Source organism: Oncorhynchus kisutch, linkage group LG29, assembly GCF_002021735.2.
Source record: "Oncorhynchus kisutch isolate 150728-3 linkage group LG29, Okis_V2, whole genome shotgun sequence".
NCBI lineage: Eukaryota > Metazoa > Chordata > Actinopteri > Salmoniformes > Salmonidae > Oncorhynchus > Oncorhynchus kisutch.
In genome coordinates, this window is record NC_034202.2 from 15,080,162 (window position 1) to 15,097,211 (window position 17,050).

Below are 17,050 nucleotides of genomic sequence, written 5' to 3' on the forward strand. Positions count from 1 at the left end.
CTCTTCCTTGATGCCATCTCACTGGAAAATCTCCTGTCAGAAAAAATAAATAAATCCCAAATGGCACCCTATTCCCTATATAGTGCACTTATTTTGAAAAGGTCCCATATGGCTCTGGTCAAAGGTAGTGCACTATGTATGGTTTAATTTAGGACGCACCCTGGGTTTTCTTGTCAGAAACAGAAGATAGACAGCCATAACCCCCTACAGCTGTCATTTTCAGATCAGTCTGAAGGTTTCTTCTTTTTTTTGCTCTTGACTTGAAGTGAATTAAATGCTTCCGTTTGCTTGTCATTATTTGTCTCTTACTGATGTGTTTCAATGTTCAGTATTAAGTCTTAAGGCTAACTAGCTCCAGCCACTATATCTCCTCCTCTCTTCAACAGCGTTATTAATACTGTCTTATAGTGGCCTAAAGTGTTTCTTTTTCTTAGTGTTTCTGTATATTTCTGCCTTTTTCTTTGTCTTCATGAAGCAGCCATAATTTCTTCTGTGCTTTCCGTTTGTTCTATGTGGCTTTGTGACGTGTTTGTGTGTGTTCTGTTTATTATTGTTTCTCTTCATCAGATCGCAACAAAGCGTGGCCAGGTGGGGACCAACACTCTCTCTTATTGACCCCTGACCCCAAAGCCCCATCCTCCCAAAACGTTCCCCATCAACCTCCGCCATCGCGTTCCAATGCTCTCACTATCTGTCCTGCACTGGGCAGGATACCCCCCCCCCCTCTTACCCTCTCAGTGAACCAAGACTCTTCCCAATAGCTTTCAGAAGACAATCACTAATCATGTTACACCCCATCTCTTGTTGCCATTGTATGCCGACATGATAAAGTAAAGAACGGTTATACAACGCCAACATACCCAAGAATTACAGTAAATCAAGTCAATATTAACAAACGGTGTCATCAGAAAGTCACATGTCACATACAAACATACTTACCTCATCAGCATCATCATAAATAGCGAAATAATTAGTGAGAAGGGCTGATCAGGGAGGGTGAATTTTGTTTCCCCTTCTTGTTTGGCCTTGGGTGGAAACAACAGAAAGAGCAGAAGGTTGGGAATAATACCCACTGAGAGGCAGATGATTGGAAGACAGATACCCCCATCCGTAAACAGGAACTGCTGCGCGCTCTCTTTCGGAAAGGGGCAGCTGAGAACGCTGTAGTCACGGTGACCGAGGATAATCAGGGATGATCTGAGCTTCTTTGATGTGAACACACACGCATCCATCCTTTCAGCCCACGGCTCTTCTGAACGCTATTGGGGCACGGTTCACTCGCCATCTAGACGTGTTGAGACCCTGGACTGATGCTAGCGGGGGTTGACTTACCAGATTGCATGCCAGGGTAACCAGGTCTTCAGAGCATGACTGTTGCATGCCAGTGTATTAAACCTGAAGCTCCCATTGGATAAGAAAAAGTCAACACACCCAATCTGTGTGGAACCATGCTTCTGTTTTTCTTCTCTTTACTGAGGTATGTTGTGTCCACGGAGTTCAAATAGACTAAGCCATTATGGCCTCGGTCCTCACTTGAGATATGTGCATGTGTAGCTCCATCTGATCTACCCATCTTCCCACTGATGTCAGTGTGTGATTTATTCAAAGGTGTGAGGTGTGTATGTATCTCAGGTCATGATTCCAAACTGTATAGTGGAATACCCTCCCACCCCTGTTGACTGTCTGGCACTTATTTGAATTTAGAATCTCCAGTCCCATCCATATAGATGGTCAAAGAGGACTTTTCTGATTTCTGCCGGTGTGAGCTGAGAGAGAGGAGGGGGAAAGGGAATTAGGGGGGAGAGATGGACCCGAGAGAGCTCTCTACAGATGAGTGCAGAGCCCCAGGGCTTATCAACCTGCTAAGGAGTTGTGACCGGACACACACTGCTGCATACATTTTTACTAAACAGTACATTTTAAATAGTGTGTAGAACGATTAGTACACAGTATGTAGTTTTAGTAAGTAGTAGTCAAGACAGATTTCAGACACGGCCAATGTGTCGGTAGATTACTGTATTGACTCCACATTCACTGTCATTGACCAATGTCCTTCTGGCTCCTGAGGACAGTACGGTATATTGTCGCTAACAGGTTCTAAATCATTGCTGTTTAACCCGCCACTGTAGCAAGCACAGCTCCAATGGCTAGGACAGCTCCAATGGCTAGGACAGCTCCAATGGCTAGGACAGCTCCAATGACTAGGACAGCTCCAATGACTAGGACAGCTCCAATGGCTAGGACAGCCCCAATGACTAGGACAGCTCCAATGGCTAGGACAGCTCCAATGGCTAGGACAGCTCCAATGGCTAGGACAGTTCCAATGGCTAGGACAGCTCCAATGACTAGGACAGCTCCAATGGCTAGGACAGCTCCAATGGCTAGGACAGCTCCAATGACTAGGACAGCTCCAATGGCTAGAACAGCTCCAATGACTAGGACAGCTCCAATGACTAGGACAGCTCCAATGGCTAGGACAGCTCCAATGGCTAGGACAGCTCCAATGACTAGGACAGCTCAAATGACTAGGACAGCTCCCATGGCTAGGACAGCCCCAATGACTAGGACAGCTCCAATGACTAGGACAGCTCCAATGGCTAGGACAGCTCCAATGACTAGGACAGCTCCATTGACTAGGACAGCTCCAATGACTAGGACAGCTCCAATGGCTAGGACAGCTCCAATGACTAGGACAGCTCCAATGGCTAGGACAGCTCCAATGACTAGGACAGCTCCATTGACTAGGACAGCTCCAATGACTAGGACAGCTCCAATGGCTAGGACAGCTCCATTGGCTAGGACAGCTCCAATGGCTAGGACAGCTCCAATGGCTAGGACAGCTCCAATGGCTAGGACAGCACTGGTTCCTGCAAAGAAGCGTGTCCCTGATCAGGACTTGTTTCTTTGTGTCTTTTTCTACAACGGTGTATGTCTGTGTTATTCCACAGAAATACCAGTGGATAGTGGATCTTAGTACTTCGTCCTGTTATGTGATTGTTCCCTGTATAGAAACCCTTTGAATTGCTCGTGAAATGTGATTTACTGTCCTACCCTGTGTTGCTAGGTACAGTATGTTTCTGTAGAATAAGCCATTTACTCACATGCATGTATTTTACTAACTCTACTGTACTCTACTGTACTGTACTGTACTCTACTCTACTGTACTGTACTGTACTCTACTGTACTCTACTGTACTCTACTAACCACTGAGTATACCTCACTACAACCTGCAGGGATGGAAGGACATTTGATACGTGTGCCTTAAAGAGAATGAGTGAAGAGAGAGATATTACTAAATATTGTGTGTGCGTGCATGTGTGTGCGTGTGCGTGTGCGTGTGTGTGTGCGCTTGCTGTGTGTGCGACAGAACAGAAGGTAAGGCAGTGGTGAGAGCCTGTGGTCCACAGCAGAATGTTCTTCTTCGTTCACTAACTGTGGTCTTGCTCTGTGCAGAGGAACTAAAGGCAAGGACATCAACACCATCAAGTCACTCAGGGTGCTGCGAGTCCTGAGGCCCCTGAAGACCATTAAACGACTGCCCAAGCTCAAGGTGACTACATCTGCCACCCGTCACCTCCTCTCTGACAGAGCAGAGAAGCAGCTTCCATGACCGGTTGACACGTTGCACACACCCACAAACACGCACACGCTCACACAAATGCTGCAGCGGCAGACAGTGGGTTCCCGAACTCGCAGGTGATTGTATGAGAGATTAGTTCATGGGAGAGGATGGCGTGATGTCATGACTGATATCCCCAGTGTCTATCTTCATATACCAGTTTATCATCCCCCACCCGGCGACTGTTTTTATGTGACAAATGAGAAAAATGCAAATCCGTCTCACTCTCATCAGGACCCCGGGCTCCAGCTCTGATATTGTCTGAACCAGACTAGACCAAAGTAATTGATATGTGGAAAGGTAGTTGATCAGACAAAGGTCATGGATTGGACCAAAGACCGCAGCAAATCCTATGAATGGAATTGATTGGTGTTTGAGATGATTGAGATTGATCAGTGTTGGCAGGGAGATAAGCCCACTACTCTCTAGCTCTGGTCCAGGGCATTATGTTCCGCTTGCTGATGCTGAAGGCTCAGTGCTGAAGGCTCAGTGCTGAAGGCTCAGCATCAGCATGCTGCACATAATGCCCTGACCAGAGCTAACCACTCACATACAGTTAGATACTTGGACAGTGGCATTTGTGACAGGTTGGTGGAAATACCTTACATCGCAGAGCAGCTCTGTGAGTTACTGTCTTATTCATCCCCCAGCTGATACATATTCATTGGGCAGATTGCATACCTGCCGTGACATCAAACCGCAAACCGAGTCATCAAACCGCAAACTGATCAACAGAGTGCTGTGAAGGGACTGTGTGTGCATGCTTGTGTGTGTGCATGTGTGTGTGTTTGTGCGTGTGTGTGCGTGTGTGTGTGTGTGCGTGTGTGTGTGTGTGTGTGTGTGTGCGTGCGTGTGTGTGTGTGCATGCTTGTGTGTGTGCATGTGTGTGTGTGTGTGTGTGCGTGCGTGTGGGCGTGTGTGTGTGTGTGTGTGTGTGTGTGTGTGTGTGTGTGTGTGTGTGTGTGTGTGTGTGTGTGTGTGCGTGTGCGTGTGCGCGTGCGTGTGCGGCCGGGTGTTTAGATGCATGTCAATGTGAGTTTGAGTGATTGTGTGTGTTTGTCTTCCCCTTCAGGCTGTGTTTGACTGCGTGGTCAACTCTCTGAAGAACGTGCTCAACATCCTCATTGTCTACATGCTCTTCATGTTCATCTTCGCTGTGATCGCTGTGCAGTTGTTCAAGGGCAAGTTCTTCTACTGCACCGATGAGTCTAAAAGTCTGGAGAAGGACTGCAGGTACATTACAGACACTCTTACAGTACTGACACGGACTGGTATTGGATATGAACCCTTGCTAAATACATACAGTACCAGTCAAAAGTTTGGGCACAACTACTCATTCCAGGGTTTTTCTTGATTTGTACCAATGTCTACAATTGTAGAATAATAGTGAAGACATCAAAACTATGAAATAACACATGTGGAACCATGTAGTAGAAAAAAATTCCAGACACACCTGTTAATTGAAATGCATTCCAGGTGACTATCTCATGAAGCTGGTTGAGAGAATGACAAGCATGTGCAAAGCTGTCATCAAGGCAAAGGGTGGCTACTTTGAAAAATCTCAACTATAAAATATATTTAGATTTGTTTAACACTTTTGTTGGTTACTACACGATTCCATGTGTTATTTCATAGTTTTGATGTCTTCACTATTATTCTACAGTGTAGAAAATAGTAAAAATAAAGTTTAATAAACTTTTGGCTGGTACCCCAGCTTGAGCAATTCACCTACAATATTCTAATACAATATTGTGCTACTCTCTATTTTTCTCTCTCTCTCTCTCTCTCTCTCTCTCTCTCTCTCTCTCTCTCTCTCTCTCTCTCTCTCTCTCTCTCTCTCTCTCTCTCTCTCTCATTCATCAGGGGTAAGTTTCTGGACTATGACCGTGATGACGTGGCTGCCCAGGATCGTGAGTGGAGAAAGTACGAGTTCCATTATGATAACGTGCTGTGGGCCTTCCTCACCCTCTTCACCGTCTCCACTGGGGAGGGCTGGCCAATGTGAGTAGCCCATGCCTCACACCAGCCAATAGGCTGCAGAGAGTGGCTCAGGCCAGCCAATTACTGGAAATAACCCAGTCACATAATCACTGGTTAGCCAAACACCTACACATCACCTACTCACATAACCACAGGGTAGCCAGTCAGCTTCCCGGGCAGACGAGAGGGTTCCAACGGGGTCCTTCAACCCTTATTGAACGTACAGAGTGTCCTTTACAAGACGAGCAGCCCATTTTATATCCAATTCAAAGGCCAAAGTGCCAATGATATGGGGGAAATAAATGCTCTCAGAGGGATGCTAGGTGGGGCGAGCTCCAGTGGGAGGTGTGTGTATATATGTATATATATGTATGTGTGTGTTTCTGATTGTGTGCATGCTTGCATTGAGTTAATGTTCAGGAGGAGACAGCGCTAGTCAGAGATACAGTATGTCCCTCATCATTACCCTGATTTATATGACATGTAGAATCTTCACGGTGCTGGAGTGTCTTATGTGCTCTCCTCAGCTTGTCAGTCATTTTTCATCCCCGAATACAGATGTGCCAAGCTTGTAGCATCCTACCCAAGAAGACTCAATGCTAAAGTCGCTGTAAATGTGATATTTCAGTTTAGATTTTTTTTGTTGAAATAATCAAAAATGCTTGTTTGTATTGTTTGTTGATTAATGAGTGAAAAAAGGATTCAATCTGTTTTAATAAGGCTGTAACAAAATGTGGAAAAAGTCAAGGGGTATAAATACTTTCTGAAGGCACTGATAAGGATACAGTATGTGTTGTACAAGCATGTTGTGGAATAAAATGGTGAACCTGGTGAACATTCTATTATTCCATGCTTTATAGTAATATCCCCTGGAGGTGACAGATCAATATTGGGCATGCTTTGTTCCAGTAAATGTATAGCATTTTATTTCACAACATGCTTGTACAACACATATCCTAATCAGTGCCTTCAGAAAGTATTTGTGCCTCAATTTAATACAAATGACATTTAGAATGTGTGTCACTGGCCTACACACAAATTAATAAAATATTAGGAAATGTCTTGAGTCAGTAAGAGTTCAACCCTTTTGTTATGGCACGCCTAAATATGTCACAAAATAAGTTGCATGGACTCACTCTGTGTGCAATAATAGTGTTTAACGTGATTTTTGAATGACTACCTCATCTCTGTATCCCATATCCCACAGACACAATTATCTGTAAGATCCCTCGGTCGAGCAGTGAATTTCAAACACTGATTCAACCACAAAGACCAAGGAGGTTTTCCGTTGCCTCACAAAGAAGGGCACATAAAAATAAGCAGACATTGAATATCCCTTTGAGCATGGTGAAGTTGTTAATTACACTATGGATGGTGGATCAATACACCCAGTCACTACACTATACAGGCGTCCTTTCTTCTCAGTTGCTGCAGAGGAAGGAAGGCCAATAGTGACTTTAAACAGTTACATAGTCGAATGGCTGTGATAGGTGAAAACTGAGGATGGATCAACAACATTGTAGTTACTCCACAATACTAACCTAAATGACAGAGTGAAAAGAAGAAATCCTTACAGAATGCAAATATTCCAAAACATGCATGCAATAAGGCATTAAAGTAAAACGGCAAAGAAATTAGCTTTATGTCCTGAATACAAAGCGTTATGTTTGGGGCGAATCCAACACAACACATCACTATTTTCAATCATGGTGGTAGCTGCATCAAGTTATGGGTATGCTTCTCACGGGCAAGGACAAGGGATATTTGTTTAAATAAAAATAAACGCAATAGAGGTAAGCACAGGCAAAATCCTAGCGGAAAACCTGAGTAAGTCTGCTTTCCAACAGACAAATTCACATTTCAACAAGACAATAACCAAACCTAAAACACAAGGCCATTGTCTTGCTTACCAAAACAATAGTCAATGGCCTAGTTACAGTTTTGGCTTAAAATCGTCTTGACAATCTATGGCAAGACTTGAAAATGGCTGTCAATGATAAGCAAACAACTTGACAGAGCTTGAAGAATTTTAAGAAGAAGAATGTGCAAATATTGTATAATCAAGGTGTGCGAAGCTCTTAGATACTTACCCAGATAGACTCACAGCTCAAATCGCTACCAAAGGTGATTCTAACATGTATTGACTCAGGGGTGTAAATAAATTCTCTATTTCATTTCCAATACATTGGCAAAAAATAAAAAATCACTTTGTCATTATGCCATATTTTGTGTAGATTGGTGGGAAAAAATTTGACTTAATCCATTTTGAATTCAGGCTGTAACACAGCAAAATGTGGAATAAGTCAAGGGGCATGAATACTTTCTGAAGGCACTGTATGTGCCCTCCCTTGGCTGCCATCTGTATTGGCTATAACAATTAAGCTAGTTAGGATAGAATAAACTGTAATGTCCTCCAGAGGGAAATTGTCTTAGACACCCAATATTGCTGTATACAAAAGCACTGTACATTACTTAACATATGCACAATGGTTGCATGTTTGTCTTCTTAGTTCAGTGTAATTGCCATTGTCTCATGTTTGTATAGCCCCGGAGTGAAGTTTCCTCTAGATATGGTTCTAGGGTCAGCTTTCCCTCCCCCAATCCTAACCCTAACCATTAGTGTGAAAAATGTGAAACTGACACAAGTTCAGCCACTAGGGCCACATTTACCCTGCCCCTTTTCATCTATAAATGCCTCTGTGTTTGCCTGTTCTCTCCAGGGTCCTAAAGCATTCTGTGGATGCCACCTATGAGGACCAGGGCCCCAGCCCAGGCTTCCGTATGGAGACCTCTATCTTCTATGTGGTCTACTTTGTGGTCTTTCCCTTCTTCTTCGTCAACATCTTTGTGGCTCTCATCATCATCACCTTCCAGGAACAGGGAGACAAGGCAATGTCAGAGTGTAGTCTGGAGAAGAACGAGGTACACAAATACACACACACACACACACACACACACACACACACACACACACACACACACACACACACACACACACACACACACACACACACACACACACACACACACACTCCTTCAAGGAGTAGGGAGACGAGGCCATGTCAGAGTGTAGTCTGGAGAAGAACGAGGGACAGTATGCTGTCTGAACACACGCAGTCACACACAGAGAGAGAAAGACACCATGTACACACAAACACACACATGGAGAGAAAAACACACACACATACACACACACAAACACTCAAACCTAGTTGCCTGGTACCCAAAAGGTACTTTTTGATTCAACTTGCACAGATAGTTATTAATACAAGGCCAAGTCATTCCTGCCGCTCCTCTGTTGAAACTGGCCCAGTGTTGGATATCCTAACACCAGTTACAGCACCAGTTACAGCACCTGTGGACTTTTTCAGCTCATTTCCTTGCTAGCCTCCTTGCTAGAACAGCAACACACCTGTGAAGCAACCAGCCCAGTGTAGTCCATCCAGCTCTCTCTATTTCCTACATCATAGAGAGTTTCACTTAGTGTGTCTCAAGTGGCACCCTATTCCATTTATGGTGCACTATAAAGGGAATAGGGTGCCATTTGGGACACCGATTTTGTGCTTCAGGTTGGTAAACTACTGGCGAGTGATCAGAGAGACTGGTTTTGCAGCCTTGTGTGAAGATATTAAACATGTCTGGAAACTGTTGGGATGCATGCCAATTGTGTAGCCTTAGTTGTTACTTTATGTATAGCATTTTTTTTAACTAATAATCAGTGTTTGAAAAATATCAGATCTGATTAGGGAGATGAGTGAGTTTCACAAACTTATACATAATATACTTCTAAGATAATCTTAAAAGTTTTTTTTATGTACTTTGTTCCCTCACTACCTCTATCCTGCCTCATCCCTCTTTGTCTCCCTCCGTCCCTCCGTCTCTCCCTCCCACCTCCAACACAGAGAGCTTGTATCGACTTTGCCATCAATGCCAAGCCTCTGACGCGCTACATGCCAGCTGACAAGCAGTCGTTTCAGTATAAGATGTGGAAGTTTGTGGTGTCGCCGCCCTTTGAGTACTCCATCATGACCATGATCGCACTCAACACTGTGGTGCTGATGATGAAGGTCAGTGACGCTGATATTTGGTGGTTGTGAAATCTAATCCTCGATCTGTTGTAAGGGAAAATGTCTACCTTGAGTGGGATAACTTTTGGGAGAGGGTTTTGGAATGAGTAAGCAGTATAATTTGGAAGGATACGTTAAACGTATCCATTGTTGACGTACAAGCTAGTTTTAGGAGCAGCTTCTCTGATGCTAATACCCTTAACTACATTGCTGATCCAGCTGGCTTATCTCCAGGTGTTGGCCTGTACAGGTCTGTCAGACTGAGGGACGGTGTTTTACACACAGAGTACAATGCACTGATGCATAGACAACATTCTTGTCTTTCTGCCCATTCATTCAGTTGGCTCTCTCAAACAAAGAACTGGGTAACACATCATGTACAGTGAATAATGGCGCCGGAGGGGATGGCTGCCGTTTTACGGTCTCCTAACCAACTGTGCTATTTTGTTTGTTTTTTCACCTTGTTTGGAACTCATTTTGTACATAATGTTGCTGCTACCCTCTCTTATGCCCCCCCAAAAAGCTCCTGGACATCAGTACAGCGATTACTCTCCTCGAAGTGGACGAAGATTCTTTATTTAATGAGTCTGACACGAAGGATATACTGCTTTGTCGAGACCAGGCCCAAATCCCTGTCATGCGCGTGAAGAAAAGATGGAGAAAAAGGGGGAGGAGGGCGGGGTGCCTTGTAAGAATTCGCCGACTAATAGGTAAATCACCACCTCCCTCTGTATTATTGGCCAACGCGCAATCATAGGAAAACAAACTGGACGATCTACGATTAAACTATCCTACCAACGGGACATTAAAATCTGTAATATCTTATGTTTCACCGAGACGTGGCCGAACGACGACATGGATAATATAGAGCTGGCTGGTTTCTCCGTGCATCGGCAGGACAGAGCAGCTACGTCTGGTAAGACGAGGAGATGGGGTATGTGTCTATTTGTCAGTAATTGCTGGTGTGCAATGTCTAATATTAAAGATGTCTCGAGGTATTGCTCGCCTGAGGTAGAATACCTCATTTTAAGCTGTAGACCACACTACCTACAGTACCAAGAGAGTTCTCATCTATATTATTTGTAGCTATCTATTTACCACCACAAACTGATGCTGGCACTAAGACCGCACTCAACGAGCTGTATAAGGCCATAAGCTAACAAGAAAAACTGCACATCCAGAAGCAGCGCTCCTAGTGGCCAGGGACATTATTGCAGGCAAACTTAAATCGATTTTACCTCATTTCTACCAGCATGTCACCTTTACTGGGGCCCCTCAGGGGTGCATGCTTAGTCCCATCCTGTACTGCCTGTTCACTCACAACTGCGTGTCCAAGCACGACTCCAACACCATCATTAAGTTTGCTGACAACACAACAGTGGTAGGCCTGATCACCAACAACAATGAGACAGCCTATAGGGAGGAGGTCAGAGACCTGGCAGTGTGGTGCCAGGAAAACAACCTCTCCCTCAATGTGAGAAAGACAAAGGAGCTGATCGTGGACTACATGAAAAGGAGGGCCAAAACAGGCCCCAATTAACATTGACGGGGCTGAAGTGGAGTGGGTCGAGAGTTTCAAGTTCCTTGGTGTCCACATCACCAACGAACTATCATGATCCAAACACACCAAGACAGTTTTGAAGAGGGCACGAACACCTTTCCCGCCTCAGGAGACTGAAAAGATTTGGCATGGGTCTCCAGATCCTCAAGAAGTTCTACAGCTGCACCATTGACTGGTTGCATCTCCGACCTGGTATGGCAACTGCTCGGCATTTGACCATAAGGTGCTCCAGAGGGTAGTGCGTACGGCCCAGTACATCACTGGGGCCAAGCTTCCTGACATCCAGTATCTACAGTATATAATAGTCGCTGTCAGAAGAAGGCCCAAAAAATTGTCAAAGACTCGAGTCCCCCAAGTCATGGAATGTTCTCTCTTCTACCGCACGGCAAGCAGTACCGGAGCGCCAAGTCTAGGACCAAAAGGCTCCTTAACAGCTTCTACCTACAAGCCTTAAGACTGCTGAACAATTTATCAAATGGCCACCCGGACTTGTGTACTATAGGTGTGTGTGCGTGTGCGTGTGACAGATTGACAGAAAGAGGGGAAGGATCACTTTCACAGGTATTGCAATGGTACAGTATGTCTGTAGGACATTGGAAATGGGCATGCCCATTATCATTTCACTCATGTTCAGTGGGAGTGAAAGTTGACCTGTGACGTCTTCCTGACCTCTGCCCTCAGTTTCACGGTGCTCCGGAGCTGTACGAGGCCATGCTGAAGTACCTGAACATCGTGTTCACAGCTCTCTTCACACTGGAGTGCATCCTGAAGATCATCGCTTTTGGACCACTGGTGAGCCTGCTTCTCTCCATACACTACTGGAAATGGTCACTATCCAAGCATTTGGGAAGATAGGGTGTAGACTACTTTGGAATCACTGAAGATGTCCTTTTTGGGAAAAATAGATGACTCTAGTTTGACTAGCACACACAAAAAGGTGTTATCTAGAACCTAAAAGGGTTATTTTGCTGTCCCCGTAGGATAACCCTTTGAAGAACCTTTGTTGGTGCTAGGTACAGTAGAACCCTTTTGGTCCCAAGTAGAACCCTTTTCACAGAGGATTTGACATGGAACCCAAAATGGTTCTACCTGGAACCAAAAGGGGTTATCCTATGGGGACAGCCGAAGAACTATTTTGGAACTCTTTCTGCTAAGAGTGCAAGGTGGGAAAGAGAGAGAAACAGAGAGGCAAAGATAGAAAAAGGGGGACGTCGGGACAGAGTGATAAAGAGAGAGCCTTTGTGAGAATGTTGGTAGACTTTGGGGGTTGATGGATGTGGGACATTTTGAGGAAAAGGGGAGGGGGAATAGGATGAGGGTAAGCTGGCAAGCCTTTAGCAAGAGCCACAGGGGGAGAGCTGTGTGTGTGCATGCATGCATGTGTGTGTGTGTTGGTGATGACGCAACAGCTCCAGATGAGAGGATGGGAAGGTAAAGCAGAGGTGTGGGAGGGATAAATATCCCAGGCAGCGCCGGGCCGTCTGGTCCCTGAGCGAGGCATTTCATCTCCAGCTTCATCCCCACTTACCAGGCTCATGTATTAAATGGCTTTTCTCACACACCGCTTACCTCCACCTGTTCTGCACTTAGTACAGATGGATGGGCCTCCCTCTCTCTCTCTCTCTCTCTCTCTCTCTCTCTCTCTCTCTCCCTCTCTTTCTCTCTTCTCTCTCTCCTCTCTCTCTCTCCTCTCTCTCTAGGAGCCTCGTCCATTTTAAACCTTGGCTTCTCTAATCGTTGTGTTCCCCAGGAGGAGCATACGCTCAGTGCCATGCCACCTGACAGAGTAGGATGTCTGTGCCACTGTTTGGAAGCATCTGAGTGTGTGGTGTGGTGTCTGCACCTTACATAGGGATAGCAGGAGTAATTGAGTACTTGAGTTCTCTAACTGACGTCAGAACTCGATCTTTAACTCAAGAGATTTTTTTCTTCTTCAAATACTGTAAAACTATTTGGTCTAAATGTTATCTTGAAGACAGCATTCATTTGATCTGACTGTTCAATTTGTAAAAAAAATAAACCAAGCCAAGCATCACAGTTTTGCTCCCAAAATTCCCTTTCCCCTCCATGTCTCACTCACTCCATAGAATTTCCGAGCGCTCCCTATAGCGCTCCTATAGAAACGGATCTAACTGATGGGATACACAAGCTACATTCCTTGGAAGGAAGACAGTTTTATACTGTTCCATCACTGAGCTACAGTTTTGGAATAATTGTGTTATTTTCCGTTTATTGTTGTCACTAGTTACCATGGCCACAAAGTCCAAATTGTCTATGTCGTAAAGATTAATGAAAGCAAACATTTGCTTTTTAGTCCAAATGTTTAGGTTAGGCATAAGGTTAACAGTGTGGTTAAGGTCAGGGTTAAGTTAAAATCAGATTTTAAGAAGCAAAATTGTAGATACCATCAGAGTTTATGACTTTGTGCTTGTTGGTAACTAACGTTAGTGACGACCCTACTTTGCCAACTGCTAGTGACATTTAGAATTGGTTAGCCGAGGCTATTACCCCCCCAAACATAAACACGTTCCACGCTGACAATATGCAGAAACATTAGTTGGATAAAGACAGAGTGTATTTTCATCAGAATCATTAAGCCTAGGCATACTCACCAAACTGATGTTCTGGACATAATTCATCCCCATGCAGTATTCAATGTGGAATTGCAACCCAGTATCACAGAGTATACATGAAATAGACATTTGAGGCAGCTTTTAATGAGTTGGTTTGAGTTTCATTAAAGGGCCTTCCAGGTGGATGAATTATCTTGGCAAGGTAGAAATGCTCACTGACGGGAATGTACATTTAAGATAAATAAGCTTTGTGTGTATATGGAACATTTATGAGATCTTTTATTTCAGCTCATGAAACATGGGACCAACACATGGGACCAACACATGGGACCAACACAATATAACAAGTTGATATTACAGTTTCAATAAATTAATCTTAAACGGCACTTGTTTTTCTTATTGCAATTAGGATTTGTTACCTGTAAAGGTTATGATAAATTAGGCATTGTTGCTCACTGTTGGCATGTAGATAATTGAGCTTTTTTTTTTACATTGCCACCCTTGTTCAAAAAATAGCTTTTTTAATTATTGGAGTACTTCAGTACTCAAAAAATAATAATGAGAGTACTCAAACAGTCAAAAAATGCCCAATGCCCATCCCTAGTCTGTAGGACTGTGTGGGAATTTAAGTCTGTGCGTGTCAGGGAGTTAGTGACACACTGTAGGCTATAGATGGACGGCCCTTTAATGAAACTCAGACCAAGTCATTAAACGCTGCCTCATTTGAGGAGCTTAGAAGACATGCTCTGTAGAGAGTGGCCTGAGAGAAAAGCATTTGAAGAGCAAGGGTTTGGTACTAATTACAATAAAACCTCTTTTATCCTTCTCTCTCTCGCTCTCTCTCTCTCTCTCTCTCTCTTCCCCTGTTTGCAGAATTACCTGAAGGCAGCCTGGAACGTGTTTGACTTTGTGACAGTTTTGGGAAGTATCACGGACATCTTGGTCACAGAGATTAAGGTAAGCTCTGTTGCCATGTCCCTATGTAGTATCGTACTTTCTGTAAGAGCTGCCACAGTACAATGTGCCCATTCAACTTCATATATGTAAAGACATCAGCCAAAAGGGAAACTCCGATATGCTGTCCTGCCTGTATGACTTCACTCATAATAACTTTACTCCTTGAAGGAGGATGTGTCCAGTGGACAGTCATTTCACAAGGTTTAACCCAGTTACAGTACTTGTGATGAGGTAATAAGTTGAAGTCAACAGCAGATCCTACTAGAGAGCTGATGGGGATAGCTGAGAGCTTCCTGCCGGGACTGAGTGCTCAGTGTCTCATGCTGGATGGATTAGTATGGAGCTGGGGACAGACAGAAGTGGCAGGCAGAGTTTGAAATGGGGATCAGGAAAAGCCTCTGTGCAGATTGCAGCACAGTAGCACTAAAGTGGATTGGAGTAGTCTGTTTACTGTTTAACGCTCTTTGTGGAAGACATCTCTTTTTTTATAGGATTTCTCTCCACGTTACTGTCAGTTTTTTTTTCTTATCTCGCTCTCTCTGTTTTTTCTCTCTCTTTCTCTCACTGTGTTTCCATCTTCTGCTATGACTTTACTGGCGCCTGCCCTTTGGCATCACTCTGTCAACCTCTGCCTCCTCTCTGACACTATGGGTCATCACTCTGCCAACCTCTGCCTCCTCTCTGACACTATGGGCCATCACTCTGCCAACCTCTGCCTCCTCTCTGACACTATGGGCCATCCCTCTGCCAACCTCTGCCTCCTCTCTGACACTATGGGCCATCCCTCTGCCAACCTCTGCCTCCTCTCTGACACTATGGGCCATCCCTCTGCCAACCTCTGCCTCCTCTCTGACACTATGGGCCATCCCTCTGCCAACCTCTGCCTCCTCTCTGACACTATGGGCCATCACTCTGCCAACCTCTGCCTCCTCTCTGACACTATGGGCCATCACTCTGTCAACCTCTGCCTCCTCTCTGACACTATGGGCCATCCCTCTGCCAACCTCTGCCTCCTCTCTGACACTATGGGCCATCACTCTGCCAACCTCTGCCTCCTCTCTGACACTATGGGCCATCCCTCTGCCAACCTCTACATCCTCTCTGACACTATGGGCCATCCCTCTGCCAACCTCTGCCTCCTCTCTGACACTATGGGCCATCACTCTGCCAACCTCTGCCTCCTCTCTGACACTATGGGCCATCACTCTGCCAACCTCTGCCTCCTCTCTGACACTATGGGCCATCACTCTGCCAACCTCTGCCTCCTCTCTGACACTATGGGCCATCCCTCTGCCAACCTCTGCCTCCTCTCTGACACTATGGGCCATCCCTCTGCCTCCTCTCTGACACTATGGGCCATCCCTCTGCCTCCTCTGCCTCCTCTCTGACACTATGGGCCATCACTCTGCCTCCTATCTGACACTATGGGCCATCACTCTGCCAACCTCTGCCTCCTCTCTGACACTATGGGCCATCACTCTGTCAACCTCTGCCTCCTCTCTGACACTATGGGCCATCACTCTGCCAACCTCTGCCTCCTCTCTGACACTATGGGCCATCCCTCTGCCTCCTCTCTGACACTATGGGCCATCACTCTGCCAACCTCTGCCTCCTCTCTGACACTATGGGCCATCCCTCTGCCTCCTCTCTGACACTATGGGCCAACACTCTGCCAACCTCTGCCTCCTCTCTGACACTATGGGCCATCACTCTGCCAACCTCTGCCTCCTCTCTGACACTATGGGCCATCCCTCTGCCTCCTCTCTGACACTATGGGCCATCACTCTGCCAACCTCTGCCTCCTCTCTGACACTATGGGCCATCCCTCTGCCAACCTCTGCCTCCTCTCTGACACTATGGGCCATCCCTCTGCCTCCTCTCTGACACTATGGGCCATCCCTCTGCCTCCTCTCTGACACTTATGGGCCATCCCTCTGCCTCCTCTCTGACACTATGGGCCATCCCTCTGCCTCCTCTCTGACACTATGGGCCATCACTCTGCCAACCTCTGCCTCCTCTCTGACACTATGGGCCATCCCTCTGCCTCCTCTCTGACACTATGGGCCATCCCTCTGCCTCCTCTCTGACACTATGGGCCATCCCTCTGCCTCCTCTCTGACACTATGGGCCATCCCTCTGCCAACCTCTGCCTCCTCTCTGACACTATGGGCCATCCCTCTGCCTCCTCTCTGACACTATGGGCCATCCCTCTGCCTCCTCTCTGACACTATGGGCCATCCCTCTGCCTCCTCTCTGACACTATGGGCCATCCCTCTGTCTCCTCTCTGACACT

At 45.6% G+C, this 17,050-nt stretch overlaps 1 protein-coding gene across 1 annotated transcript in view; it reads left to right on the forward strand.

The window, feature by feature from the left end:
* Positions 1-17,050, forward strand: part of LOC109873574 (voltage-dependent N-type calcium channel subunit alpha-1B-like) — a 232,508-nt gene that overhangs the window by 180,642 nt on the left and 34,816 nt on the right. The window contains exons 25-31 of the mRNA XM_031809441.1: positions 3,454-3,550; positions 4,692-4,852; positions 5,483-5,620; positions 8,320-8,521; positions 9,502-9,666; positions 11,909-12,019; positions 14,674-14,757. Coding sequence (XP_031665301.1) covers positions 3,454-3,550; positions 4,692-4,852; positions 5,483-5,620; positions 8,320-8,521; positions 9,502-9,666; positions 11,909-12,019; positions 14,674-14,757 — 958 coding nt within the window. The remainder of the gene's footprint in view (positions 1-3,453; positions 3,551-4,691; positions 4,853-5,482; positions 5,621-8,319; positions 8,522-9,501; positions 9,667-11,908; positions 12,020-14,673; positions 14,758-17,050) is intronic.